The 14,522-nt window shown below is 34.0% G+C and overlaps 2 protein-coding genes across 2 annotated transcripts in view; one reads left to right on the top strand and one right to left on the bottom strand.

The window, feature by feature from the left end:
* The first annotated feature begins 2,436 nt into the window (after positions 1 to 2,436).
* LOC111009235 (uncharacterized) lies at positions 2,437 to 9,336 on the top strand. The gene is given in 13 exon segments (XM_022282254.2): positions 2,437 to 2,772; positions 2,862 to 2,992; positions 3,168 to 3,262; positions 3,544 to 3,601; positions 4,204 to 4,398; positions 4,546 to 4,622; positions 4,862 to 4,944; positions 5,192 to 5,243; positions 5,489 to 5,557; positions 6,435 to 6,521; positions 6,629 to 6,690; positions 8,871 to 9,015; positions 9,017 to 9,336. Coding segments are annotated over 12 exon segments (1,116 nt in total). The 5' UTR covers positions 2,437 to 2,772; positions 2,862 to 2,874; the 3' UTR covers positions 9,092 to 9,336.
* A 4,709-nt stretch (positions 9,337 to 14,045) lies between these two features.
* The window catches only part of LOC111009215 (Pentatricopeptide repeat (PPR) superfamily protein), a 41,574-nt gene continuing 41,097 nt past the window's right edge, over positions 14,046 to 14,522 (bottom strand). The window contains exon 12 of the mRNA XM_022282223.2: positions 14,046 to 14,490. Coding sequence (XP_022137915.1) covers positions 14,377 to 14,490 — 114 coding nt within the window. The 3' untranslated portion in view covers positions 14,046 to 14,376. The remainder of the gene's footprint in view (positions 14,491 to 14,522) is intronic.

The following is a 14,522-nucleotide window of genomic DNA, read 5'->3' as shown; positions in this document are numbered from 1 at the left end:
CATGCTTGGCAAACTATCCCAAAAATTCTCCAATTCCAAATGAGCTAAAGTGTGAGTGTTAGTGTGAGGCTTGGTAAAATAAAGATAGAGAGAGTTTCTTCTCATGAGAGGTTTTGTTCTCCATAAGAAAGAAAGTTTGTAACTCCTACTTTATTCAGTGGAATTCTTCTTCCTTACCCGTAGGTTTTTACCCTAATTCATTTAGGAGTTTTCCACGTAAAATCACTGTGTCATTTCTCTTCTTTCTTCTCAATCCATTTTAGCTACGTCTTACTCTATTCGATTCTAATCCTTCTTACAACACTACAAATGTATAATTAAGTCACTTACAACTATAACTACGTATTAAGCTAACCATAACTAATAACTATTTGTTGCGAAAAACAAGGGATAATTGGTCAAGAATGACTTAATAACAATTTACGACTATATTATCTCTTCTGTATTATACATGGAAGATAAAGAAGAGATAGAGTTACACTCACCAACTAAGCAAAATCCTACTAATTTCAAGACTCGAATAAACTTATGCATCTCTATGTGTGTTTATTAGACACCACACATTAGTGTCAAGTACTTGATGTGCATATAATCAATCTTCCCAATTGTTTGTCTGTAGTCAATAAATATTTATATACATATATATTTTTTGGAAGGAAAATTGAGATGTAATATGAATCCTAAAATCATGACTTTTTTTTTTTTAATTTTAATTCAAGTCTTGATTAATATGTTAATGATTAGAAAAGTAAGCTAGTTCTAGTGCTTCAACTTTTTACATATCAATTACATATAATAATTGATAGCTTATAAATTTAGTTCCAAATCTTTTATAATTATATTCATCTAATGTAGTGAATTTTTCACTACGTTATAGAATTTTGATTTTGATTCTAATAAATTATTGTTGTTAACATTATTACTAGTATATATGTTCATTGAACTTACATATAGAATAAAGGGACCGTTTGTTTCGGGAATTTAAGATTTCCGTGAGACGGACATCTGGATTCTCACGTTTGTTTTGTGGTAATATAAGATATCCGGGTATCGTACGGGAGGCATCTTACGAGTTTTGGATGCCCTTTTGAAACACGGGTTTCTAAGACTCCCGTGTTGGGCATCCACTTTTTACATTTTTGTCCTCCATTTTTTTCTCCATATATTTTCTTTCATCAATTTTTTAAAATTTTTCCTAAAAAGTTTGTTTATTTTTATTTTTAAATTTATAATTAAAATAAATTAATATACTCATCGTGTAATAAATAACTTTATGCTATTAAGTATATTTGTACATTAGATTTACATGTAAAATAAACTACAATTAAATTATATAATATATCCATTTATTTTTAATATTGTGAAGGAATTACATTATTAATAATATTGATTATCATAAATATATAATTGTAAGGCAAAGATTTTTTTTACGATTCCTCTTAAAAAAATATAATGTGATGATGACAGGATAAATAAATTTTAGCGAAGATAACATAAATTATATAATTGTCATTTTGAAAACTTGTTAAAGTTGAAAATGAAACTTATATTAAATTAATAATTAATTAATTTGTTCTGTAAACTAATATATAAAAAATAAAAATATTAAAATAATTCAAATAAATCTATTAAATATTAGATAAATTTATAAATTATATAAATATTTATGAGGGCATTTTTTTGAACCTTCTATAAATCTAACAGAATAAATCTTGTAAAACAAACTGTGACTATCCAAATATTCCCAGATATTTTTAAAAATATTCTTATGAAACAAACATGGTTATCTGAAGATGTCGGACATCTAACATTCTAGACCTCTGAAATTCCGGTATCTCTAGATGTCGGTCATCTACATTCCCAAAAAACAAACGACACCTAACAAAGAGTAAATAAACTCACGATAAAACAAAGATGAGCGGGAAAAAATATTTTGATTTCAAATGTATTTCACCTACCTTGCCAATGAAATCTTTCGGCTCATCCATTCTTATTTTATTTCAATAATCTTCTCTTCTCTCTTATGTTCAGTATCAATTCGAGCCTAGCTTAGCTCACTAAATTTAGAAGTTGGATATCCCACGGCAACAAAAGAGAAAAAAAAATTCTAACATGGTGGTCTTAAAAATATCAAAGTCAAATATTGATATTTTATTAGTTATAAACAATGTTTTAAATGTTGATGTTGATGTTGATGGAAATGACGACCTTGATTTCATGAAAATATTGATGAAATGGCCATATCAAAATATTTCTATAAAAGTTAGAAAAATTAAAAAAATTCGTAAAAAATATTTAAATGAATAAATAAATATTTTTCTATTTCTAAATTAATTAAAAATAATTAATTTAGTGCCATTTTGTTAATATTTTTTTTTGAAGAAAATATCGATTTCGAACTCATGTTCATGTTCATGGATATGTTTATCGGCTATTGTTGCAAATGCTGCAAGAGCAGCAAAGCAAAGACAGCTGCAGTCGTTTTCATGGTGTCCGCTGACATTGCCGCATGATCCGGCCATTGCCAGTTTGACTTGGAAAAATTCCTTCGCGATAATTTCAGTGTTTTCCATTTCATCGCTTAGATCATTTCAAGAAAGCGAAAGGAATTTTACAACCATGCCGCTGGAGTCTAGTGTCGCGATTGTCAAAGCTGTTGTCGATCAACATTTCGATTCTTTCATCCACATTTCTCCACTCACCCATTCTACTACTCTCGCCATTCCCAATTTCTCTTCCCAATTGCCATGGCGGTTCTGTAACCTTCTGAAGGTTCTGCGATTTTCTTTTCCTTTAAGGGTTTTTTTTTCCTTTATCTTTCGATTTCGTCGTAAGGCTAATTTGGACGCGTAAACATGCAGGGGAAGGTTGAAGATGAGAAGTTTTAAGCAGCTGTGGACGAAGAAGACATGGGTTGGTCTTGGATTAGGGCAGTTTCTGTCCCTTCTTATCACTTCCACGGGGTTTTCGTCCTCCGAACTTGCCAAAAGGGGTTGGTTTGTCTTTGCATGTCCTCCTGCTTTTCCCCTGTTCTAGCGAACTGTATGTCTATTTCTGACCTTTTTTGTTCACTGCATCAGCAGTTGAGGGAAATTAAGTGGTTCTTATTAAACTCTAATTGGAGATTACTTTCTGAAATTGATGCTTTATATCCTGCTTTGTTTTAGGAATTGATGCACCCACCTCGCAGTCTTTTGTAAATTATGTGCTCTTGGCGTTTGTCTATGGGATCACCATGATTTCCCGTAGGACAGTTCTGAAGGTTACTTTTTCTGTGATTGATTTTTATTTAGATTCTTTTGTCCTCAATACTCAAACGCCAGTTAGATAACTTCATTTATTCATTTATTTGTTTGTTTTGTTATCTACTGTTTTGAAAACATTTTCAGAATCCAAGCGAAAGCTTGAAAACTAAAAAGGGTAGTCTTCCTTCAAAAGCTTATTTTTGGTTTTGAAATTCAGCTAAAAATTCAATAGTGTTTTGGATGAGATTATTTTCTAATGGATGGAGCGTAAATAATAACATGCTTCCTTTCAATGCAGGCAAAGTGGTATTACTACATACCACTTGGGTTAGTTGATGTGGAGGCCAATTACCTCGGTAAAAATACTGTGATATTTTTAGTTTGTGCTGTGGATTTTTATTTGTTTTGTGTGCGTGATCAAGAAATTGGTTACTGCAAGAGTTATTTGTTTTTTGAATTATTGGAATTTATGTACTTTTATTCTAGATCATTTTCTGTCCTATGGATAAATTTCTAGTCTCATATGAAGCGATAGTTTGAAATTCATTCAAATCATTGTAGCTTCTTTTCTTTCGGCACATAAGCTCTCTGCAATTGAACTTTTCTTCCGATCCTTCAATTTAGGAATTCAAGCAACTGGGAATAAGGGATTCGATTTTGTAACTAAGTAAACGAACATAGAAACTGAAATTGAGTTGGAGATACACCATTTTCCATTTTAATTATATCTTATTGAACCAGTGAAGGGAGTAAAATATAAAATGCTTTAACATTTCAAGTTTCATCTATCATCTTGCATTGAATTTCTTTCCTAATTGTTCGGGAATATTTTTTCCGACCAAGCTCTTTTGTCCTTCAAGTTCCATGCATTCAGGATTCCCTTGAAATCATATCATTATGGATCTTAATTCCAATGATTTCAGAATGAAAACTGATTCAGTTCTCATCTTGCTTGCAGTGGTAAAGGCCTATCAATACACGTCAATTACAAGTGTAATGCTTCTTGATTGTTGGTCAATTCCTTGTGTCATGCTGCTTACTTGGCTGTTTTTGAAAACAAAATATATACTGAGGAAGATAATTGGCGTGCTTATCTGTGTGGCTGGCCTTGTGGCAGTTATTTTTTCTGATGTTCATGCTGGTGACCGGGCAGGTAGTATTGTAAGCTATAATGCTCTATCCTATCTCTCTTTTCCTCTCTACCGTTTTCTCTATCACATTTCGTTGTCAGAAACCTTTTATTTAATTATTTTTTGTGTGTTACATGTTTCTAGAGCCTTAATAGTCAATTTTTTTGCAGGAGGAAGCAACCCCATCAAAGGGGATGCACTGGTTATTGCTGGTGCTACACTCTATGCTATCAGTAACGTCAGTGAGGTAAAAAAATAATTCATGAAAAACAGAAAATATTCTTAGTTGAAAGGACGTGTAAAGTAGGTGGTGAAATGATTAGTTTTTAATTCCATTTTTGTACCTTCATTCATAATGATATTTTCTTCACATGCTATCATCGTATTCTGCTTAGGGATGTTCTTATTAGACTCACTTTTCTTTTTCACTTATCATCGATCCTTGGTCCTCTACTCTTTAAATTTTTAGTTCTCTTTTCTTTTCAGGAATTCCTTGTGAAGAATGCTGGTAGAGTTGAATTAATGGCAATGCTTGGTCTCTTTGGTTCAATCATCAGTGGTATCCAAATGTATCCATGACCCGATGCTCAATTGGTTCTATTTATTCTAATGGCCTTTTTCTGAAACCCATAACTTGGTTCTCTTTTTTTTATTCATTTATTCTATTAGTTTTCGAAAAAACGACGCTTTTGTTCCATATTTATATTTAATCAGTGAACTCTATGAGACCTTTTTTTTTTCATTCTTTAGCTAGTGCCTACAACTATTATGTCACCAAAGTTATTCTCTAGTTTTGACCCTTGACGATTTCAATAGAAGCATAGTTGAACGCAATGCGCTAAAATCGATTCATTGGACAACTGGGGCAGTAAGTCTCTCACTCTCTCTCTCTCTCTCTCTCTCTCTCTCTCAACATCTACTCAAATAGATGTATACTTCTCCGTGCTCAACAAATTTATTGTTGGAGAATGTGACTAAGAATATATGGAGGATATTTACTTGAATACAGTAGTAGCTTACAAATAAGCAGGGCAGGTTAGAAATTGAATTTGGTTCTTGATTATGCGTGTCCTTTCTCACACGGTTCTATCCTCTTTTTTTTTATGGTTCCAGGCACTTCCATTTGTTGGATTTTCATTAGCTATGTTTCTCTTCTACTCGTTAGTTCCTGTATTGCTTCAGGTATGCGAGATGCAATTTTGAATCTATGATATGTTTAACAATACGTGTCCATAAGCAAGACTATTACCTGAAAAATAAATGCAGAACCCGGGACTGGGATCTAAAGGGTGATGTTTATATTAGCTCTTATTTGAATTCAGGAATTATTTAACAAATCTATTTTTATCCCTGAAGTGTAGTGTTTACCTCTTTTCAACCACCATGGATTGAGCTAGTGGTTACAATGGCATTGTAAATCACAGATGTCTTTAAGGTCATTAATCAAGCAGCTATCTCATAGAATTAAGGCTAAATATATCAAATGGTTCCTATTAGGTAATTTTTCGTTGGCCCTTAATCTTTTAAAACTCACAATTTTACCCTTAATATATTAAAAATTCTTAATTAAGTCCTTCCATCAAAAAATCTTTCAAATTTTGTTAATAGAAAGTTGTTGTGTCATTAAATTGTTGTTTTATTAACATATTTGGATATGTGGGATATCGCTTGAACATATGACATGGAAAAAAATGATTTTTGTTGATGGGCCAATCATATTTTCTTGTCATCAAATTATGTTTCATGCGTCAAGTAGTATCCAAGTGTGCATATCCACTCGGCAAGATATGTTAATAAAATACAAAATCATACATCAACTTTTTTTAACCAATTTCAACCGATGTTTCCTAATTGAGAATTTTTAATATCTTAGGGGTAAAATTGAGAATTACCTAAAGGATTAGGGACTCTTCAATATATTCCACCTAGAATTAATTAAGGTATGTGTATTATGGACACTTAGTATTCATAGGATATATGTTGATATTTCTCGTTCCCCAGCCCCTGCGCGGGCACAAAGACTGATAATGCATGGAGTTTCCTGTTTCTTCCATTGTAGACCAGTGGAGCGACAATGTTGAATCTGTCTTTGCTGACCTCAGACATGTGGTCTGTCGTAATACGCATCTTCGCTTACCATGAGAAGGTCTGGTAACCTTGAATGCGTATCTCATTTTAGTATAAAGTCCTATCCCAAACGACTGACTGACTTATGCCATAAGGCGGCCTTTCTTATTGAACTATTGCCTACAGGTGGACTGGATATACTTTTTGGCATTTGCTGCCGTTGTTGTTGGGCTTATTATTTATTCAGTGTACGTATTCTACTTTCTTTTTGGGAAGTTTTTTGATTGCAGCAATGGGGAACTTAGAGCTTAGATTTCCTTTTACTTCTATTTTGGTCTTTTAATAAGCTTTTGGTATTCTAAATCTTTAATTTAAGCTAGAAATCTTAAGGATGAGTTTCAGTTAAAAGATTTTAGCTCTTCATTGACTCATTGTGTTAGGCCACCTTGTTCTTGAATGCTTGAGTTAACGAAATTTTACACTTTTCAGTTGGGAAGGTAAAACTAGAAGTTCTGTAGGTTTTTGTTTTCCTTTCTAATAACTGAGGTATCGAGGACTCCACAGTTGCATTATGCTCATGGCTACCCTCACAAATTGTCTGGGATACATTTCCCACCTATGCTTGTTTTTCGAGACAATAAAGATTTTAAATTATTAATTTTTTCAACGGTATGTAGGCTTCAAAATAGAATTTTCAATATTTAGATGTTTTTATTATCTTCTCGTTACCTTCCCTTTGGGAGAAATTTATTTTTACCCATGCAATAGTTGAGTTAGCCGATTATTTTTTATTTTTTTATTTTTATTTTTTTATATCTGTGAGTATCTAGGCTAGCTTGTGCACACTTTAACTAATCTTACAGGGAAATCGTCTAACCCTATAACATTTGGTGCTGGGAAACACATAAGAATTAAATTCTTAAAGTAGGTGGTCATCATGCGGTTTGAATATATTCTCTCAATTAACCGTAGTCTTTTTGGACCAACGAGCCACCCATGATAGTTGTTGAGTTAGTCAATTATAATCTTTTAAGATTCAATTTCACTTGGTGGTGAAATTTATACTGGTTCACAATGTTTTAAAAGGCTAAAGGTGGCCTCGAGGCTTTTCCTCTTGAAGAGGCGAGACGTAAGTCACAGGGCGGTATGAGGCGTAAGCCTCAATTAATTAAAAGAATTATACAAATCTATCAAGTATTGCTAAACATAATAGTTATATAAAAGTATAAAAAAAATCACATGTTAATTGTCACTTAAATAAAAATCCTAAAAGAAGATCCACAATATCACTACTAATATCACTAATAGGATTGACTTATTCTATAAAATTTGTCTCTAATGTTTTTAAAGTCTAGATAGTAAAAGTAGCGATAGTTTGAATTGTTACCACACCTACCGTGCATTCCATATGCAAAGAAATCTTTATATTTTGTAAGAATTGGGCAAATTACTAATATTGTTATAATCATTACACGAGGCGTAAAGACTTTAAGCCTCAATGTGTCTTCAATGAGGCGTAAGCCTCTTATGGTTCAAAGAAGGCGTAAGTCTTGAGGCTAGAAGTTAGAGTCTTGCCTCGAAGCGAGCCTCAAGGTGTAAGTCTCAAAAGCCTTTTAAAACATAGCTGGTTCAAAACTAAATTAAAAAATTATATATAAAACAACCAATTAATCTTATAAAGTTTAATGAACAAACAACCAAAAGTAAAACATTGAGCCAAAAATGTCCAAACCTAATTATGAATTGACAATATTCAAACTTTGCCAACTACAAGATGAAATAATCCAAACTTTGCCACAAAATCAAGCGGATGAAGAAGTCCTCAAAACTCAATACCAAAATGCTCAAACACAATTAGAAAAATGCCTAACACTAGATTTACCATTTACCAATAGCTACAAAAATAGCCTCTTCCAACAAGAATATCCACAATTAGCCATAAATCTTGAAAAGGATAAAGAAATTTAACTAAGGGATGGTACTAATTTGAGTAGGTTTAATTCGATAGAAATTAAAACTTTAAGATTGAATTTGACTTTGTAGAATTACGTATAGGGGTAGATAGTGAACTTTTCCCTCTTTCTTTTTGATAGCGGCAATTGAGACAACGAAATTCGATTTTTTTCCTTCTCAAAAACTAGTTTTTATTGGTTGTACTGTCCTTTTGTGGGAAACCATGTCATGAAAATACAGGTACCTGGGATCTCTATATTACTTTGTATCTGAACCAGGCATTTCAAAAATTCTCTTCAAGCTTCCAAGCTAATTATCATCTTAACTTCCATTGATCACTTTTTTAAAGCCCTGGATGTAGAAAATGTGTTATTTGATTTTGGCTTATAACAGAAAATATTAACCTAGAAGTAAGTTTTTATTTACCCTATCAACATCTATGCTGCCTTGTGGCTGAAGACTAATTCAAATGCAGGGCTGACGAAGAAGAAGATATTGGCCAGGCCAACGTTTCTGATGTAGCGGTAGAGTCCAGAAAGCCCCTAGATGAGGAAGGAGGGTCGGGGAATCGCGAGATAGATGTAAGAAGGACCATCACTGAAGGGAGTAGTAGTAGTACCTAGTAAGGCAGATGACATTGTTGGCGGCAGTGCAGGGAGGGACGGCATTGATAAGAGGGTGAGAAAGCCTTTGTAGGACCAGATTTATTGCTATTGTGATTAAGCCAGATGATATAATATGGTTCTGAATTCTCAATAGCTACAGAAGTTAGGAAGTGGAAATTGTAGGGTAAGAAAGAAGAGTTCAATTGGAAAATCTCAACAAGAGAATGTTCCATTGAAAGGCTTGAATGTTAAAAATTGTGAATTGTAGTTGGACAAAGAAGATTATAGTTATTTTAATGTATAAATGAGAAATGTCCAATTTTTCATTTGATGAAATTTCATGTGTCTCAAATAAGATAAATTGGTAGATGAAATTTCATAAGAAGTTTGTGAAATTACAGACATTAATGTGACAGCATCATCTGGTGTGAAGTATTCAAAAATATTATCAAGGTTTAAAAGTTTTATCGCGAGATTTGAAATCATGAGGCATACTTTGATACATCGGCTCATTGATCTTATTAAGAATACAAATTGCCTCATTTTCTTTGGCTTTTTAACTTCGAGTGAGTTTAATATCAAAATATTTTATGTCTCCTGGATTTGGGTCATGGGGTATACACGGATGCTTCGAAAATTGGGGATTAAAGCTTTAATTCTCAATTATCCAGAAAGAAAGAGGAAAAAAAAACCTTATTCTCACTTCTATAGTTAGAAAAATACTTATCTCATCTCACTTCTATGGTTAGAAAAATATGCAATAAAAATATACATAGTAGTTTATAAATAAAAGGTTCAAGGGCGTGATTTACCTTCCATAAAGGATAATGGACGTTATTTAATCCAAATGAATCGCTTCTCATTCACAAGTTCTCATGCATCTTAAATGTAGTTTCCATTCATTTTTTTGGAGGCATTTGTAGTTTGAGGTGGTCATTTGCAAATCAAATTTTCTATTATTCTTTGAAAAGTCAAATCAAGTGTATAAAACACCTGAACTCCTAATTGTCTAGTATATATTTTGAGCTAATATTAACTCTTAAAAATATCTCAAATATATATGTTTAATTCTTTCTAGAAATATCTGCGAACTTATAAATAGAGAAATCTTAAAAATGTTCTAGAAATACTTTAACCTTTAATAATATTCATTGAGAATGACCTAAAAAAAAATCAGTTTTTTGGGCTACAAAGAACTCAAAAGTACCAACATATCTCAAAGGTGAGAAAATGAGCAAGGATTAGAGCATGAATGGTCTCATTCTTGTATTTTTCTTAATAAAAGTTTTTTCTCCTCAAAGTCTCCATCTTTTCCCTTGTGTGCTAATTTCCTCTGCAAGGAAATCAAATGGCCACATATGCACTTTATCCTTTTGGTTGTTCAATGAAAGAGCTCATTTTCTTTTGGTTATTTATGTTCAAAAAAATTCTTCCCTCTCTTCCCTATCTATTATCTTTTCTAACAATCTCTTCAACCTTAGCTTTTTTTTTTTTTTTTTGAGTAAATATTGCTTTCATTAAGAATCAACGGCCACGGGGCAACAAGAGGGGAAAAACTTTCCCTTTCAGAGACACGAAGAAGCCAAAAGGGGAAATTACAAGTCCAAGAAGAAGAACAAGAGGCATTGAGACCCTGTTTAGCTAAGATGTCAACCGATCGATTGCATTCCCGACGTACATGCATGAAGCTGCAGACATCTGAACCGAGAGCAAGAGCACTAATGTCGTGAATCCAAACCTATTCAGGACCGAGGGTTTCCGAATCACCTTGAAGAAGAGAAATGGCGGTGAGACAGTCCGGTTCAACTGTTAAATGTGAATAGTCCAGAGAAATTGCGAAATAGAGACCTTCACGAATGGTCAGAAGCTCAACAAGTAAAGGTGTGTAAGAAAGAGGTACAAACCCACATCCCGCTGCCAATAAACGACCAAATTCATCACGAAGAAGGAAGCCTAACCCAATCGAATTAGCTCCACACGCAGCATCAGTATTTAATTTCAACCGTACCGTGGCCGGACTCTAATTGGCAATTTTTGTTCTCTGTTGTGGAGCTAGCGTGGGAGAATGGAAAGCTTGACGAGATGAAACCCAGTACGAGGTGATCCATTCACTTTTAAAAGAGACTTCAGGAATTGGCGTCTCTTGAATGATTTGGTTTCGGTCATTCCAAATGGCACAGCATGTGATTATTGTAATTTCTAATTCTGAATTACTAAGCTCCATATGCCATCTCTCCAATTGATCAGGAAATGGAACATTCAAACTCGCAAGACAGGGTGTAGAAGGGAGAATGGTAGACCATAGTTGCTGCACTCGAGAGCAGTTCAATAGAGCATGAGCTGTAGTTTCCACCTTGTTTTTTCAGTAGGGGCAATAAGGCGAGACATCTAACCCTTTCCTTTGAAGATTGTACATAGTAGGCAAGAACCCATGCATTGATCTCCATAGGAAAGATCTGATTTTCGTAGGAATGCTCATGTTCCATATGTTCTTCCAGAAATTACCTCTGATAGAATAGTTGCTAGTGTCTGCAATAGCCAGTAGTCTTCCAAATTATAATAGCTGAGGGGAATTTTTAGGATTAGATCAATATCATCTCTGTAGAAGACACTAGACAGTATCCCAAGGTTCCAAGTGCCAGAGGGCTCGATCAAACTAGAAACCATAAGATTACCATTAGAAAGTGTTGGTGTGATCGGCTTAAAAGACTTTTCTCTAGGTAACCAAGGGTCCTAAAAAACCCTTATTGTATCATCTTTGCCCACTTGTTTGCGAATCCCCTGAAGAAGGAGGTCATGGCCTCATATGAGACTTTTCCAAAAATATGAAGCAGTAGAATTAGCAGAAGCCCCAATAATAGAGAAATCCGGAAAATAAATAGCTTTCAAAACTTTGGATACTAATAATGATGGATTTTTTAGAAATCGTCAAGCTTGTTTGGCTATTAAAGCCTTGTTAAAGCCCTCCAAGTCACGAAAGTTAAGATCTCCAAGCTCAGGCATACATAGGCGCTCCCAACTCATCCAATGTAATTTCTTTTGCTCACTAGTGGACCCCCACCAGAAACGAGTAAAAATACGAGCAACATCATCACAAAATCCTTTAGGCAACCGAAACACACTCATAGCATAAGAGGGGATTGCTTGGGTCACGCTTTTGATAAAGGTTTCCTTACCTCCAGTGGAAAAAAACTTGTGTTTTCACCCCTACATCACCTTCCATATCCTATCTTTAAGAAAATTCCAATCATTTCCCTTCCTCCTCGAAAAGCAAGAAGGCAAACCAAGGTAGTTCCCTAATTCCTGAACAAGTTCAACCCCAAGAAGGATTAAAGGTAGGCTTGCCTATTAGCATGGACATTTGGGGAGAACAAAATAGCGGACTTAGAGAAGTTGATACATTACCCCGAAGCATTCCCATAAGCGGCCAACAACTCCTTCAAAAATAGGCATTCAAGCTCAACGACATTAAGGAAGATTAAACTATCATCAGCAAATAGTAAATGGAAAATAACAGGGGCAACTTCATAATCAAAAGAAACACCATGGAGTTGGCCTCTTGAGTTTGCACTGTAGAGCATCATAGAAAGGTCTTCTGCACATAGCAGAAATAGATAAGGTGAGAGGGGTCACCTTGGCGGATACCTCTGGTAGGAATAATTGATCATGTTGGTCTCCCATTTATAAAGATAGAGAACTGAGCCGAAGTTATACATTTCATAATCAAGGAAACCCAACCAGGAGCAAAGCCGAACTTGAGCATTAACTGCTCTAAATAAGTCCATTCCACTCTATCAAAAGCCTTACTAAGGTCCAGCTTTAGCGCAGCAAGCTCTTTCTCACCAGTCTTCCTGCTTTTAATAAAGTGAAGACATTCATGGCCTATAATGATATTGTCACTAATAGCCCTATGCTGGACAAAAGCAAACTGAGCAAGCGAAATAATAATATCAAACACCCTTTTAAATCTGTTGGCTAGAACTTTCATGATGATCTTGTAAGAAACATTACAAAGACTCATTGGACGATAACTAGAGATGTACCTTGGCTTTAACCTTAACCTTAGCTTTTTCAACTATTGACAACTCTTCAATGAATTGTAATTTTGTTAATTTCTTTAGAAGAGTTTCTTGCCGATCTCCTTGAAAGTTGTCTTTGAGGGCGACTTAACAATTGCACAAACAATTCTTCAATCAAACAATTTATACATTCCAAAGTGAGTTGTAGCTAGGAATTCATTCCACCTTCTCCTTCCCATTATGGTCAATTATCAACTCATTCTGTTACGAACCTCAAGTATGAACATGTCATTGCTCCAAGTACACTTTCGTTCTTACATGTTAATTGATACTCAAAATATTAACTTGATCGTTAGAGCTTCTTTAGTTGTCACAGCACTAGTGTCTGCTGTGTCTCAAGTTTTTCATTACTCTCATTGTAGATTACCAAACATCATCATAGATTTTCACAGGTAGTTAAACAATTGAATATCAACCTTTTCATATGTAGATTCTACGAGTGAAAATTGTATTACTCCTAGAAAATATCTTGCCTCACGAAGCTCAAAGAAACAAAATATGGTGTATCAAAATATACATTCCCAGCTCAAATTGTAGTTATTACAGTTGGGATATTGCATCAGTTGTTTTACACATCCAGCAAAAGGATATCGAACTAAAGCTTGTAACACTTATATCTCACATAGACCTCATTTGATAAACAATTCTATTCTTTGTTTTTCTACTTTTTATAAAACTGCTTTGATAGTTACCTTAATATTAAGACCATTTCAATTTGAGTCTTTTATTTTCCTACTTCCTCTCCATTTCCTTGATATGGTTTTCACATGAATTTTTAGCCGAATTTGAAAAATAAAGACTGCTTTCTAAAACCCACTTTCTTTAGTTTTAGAAAGTCAGCTTCATTTTTAAAACCGGTTCAAAAAAATAGATAATAAAACAAAGAAACGCATCAGTATAAATAGTATTTATAAACTACTTTTTCAAAAGAAACAATAAAATGATTATCAAACGGGATTTCACTAATTGCATAATAAAAATTTTATTGAATGAAAAGAAGCTTGCGCCAATAAAAGATCTCGAAGAACAAGATGATTGATGACAGAGCTCAACAAATTTCTCAAAGCCGGTGAGGGGAGGACACCCCAGGGAATTCAGATATGAAGGTGAAGAGGGTACCAAATACAACTGAGGGCAGACAGAGAATCCGTAATAAACAGAGAATACATTATACAACTTGAACTGTACAATTCAGAAACTAAGACTCTAATGTGACAGATTTGAGTGAAGAAGTCACCTTGAGCTTTGAAATTTGTTTCTAAGATCCTCCAAATCTCACAATAATGCACAGGGTGTTCTAAAAACTGACACTGTCTCTAAATCCATCTCCATGGCTTCGTAATTTCTTACGACGAGACCGTGGGAACAAGAGTTGCTGAATTTGCTTCTCTGCTGCAACTTCAGATGTTGCCTGCAAATACAACATGGAAAATGGACAACCTT

The sequence above is a fragment of the Momordica charantia genome (assembly GCF_013281855.1).
Source record: "Momordica charantia cultivar OHB3-1 chromosome 5 unlocalized genomic scaffold, Mcharantia_2.0 BLBB01000005.1, whole genome shotgun sequence".
NCBI lineage: Eukaryota > Viridiplantae > Streptophyta > Magnoliopsida > Cucurbitales > Cucurbitaceae > Momordica > Momordica charantia.
The sequence above is the reverse complement of the archived record's forward strand: the minus strand, read 5'-3'. Positions and strand labels throughout refer to the sequence as shown.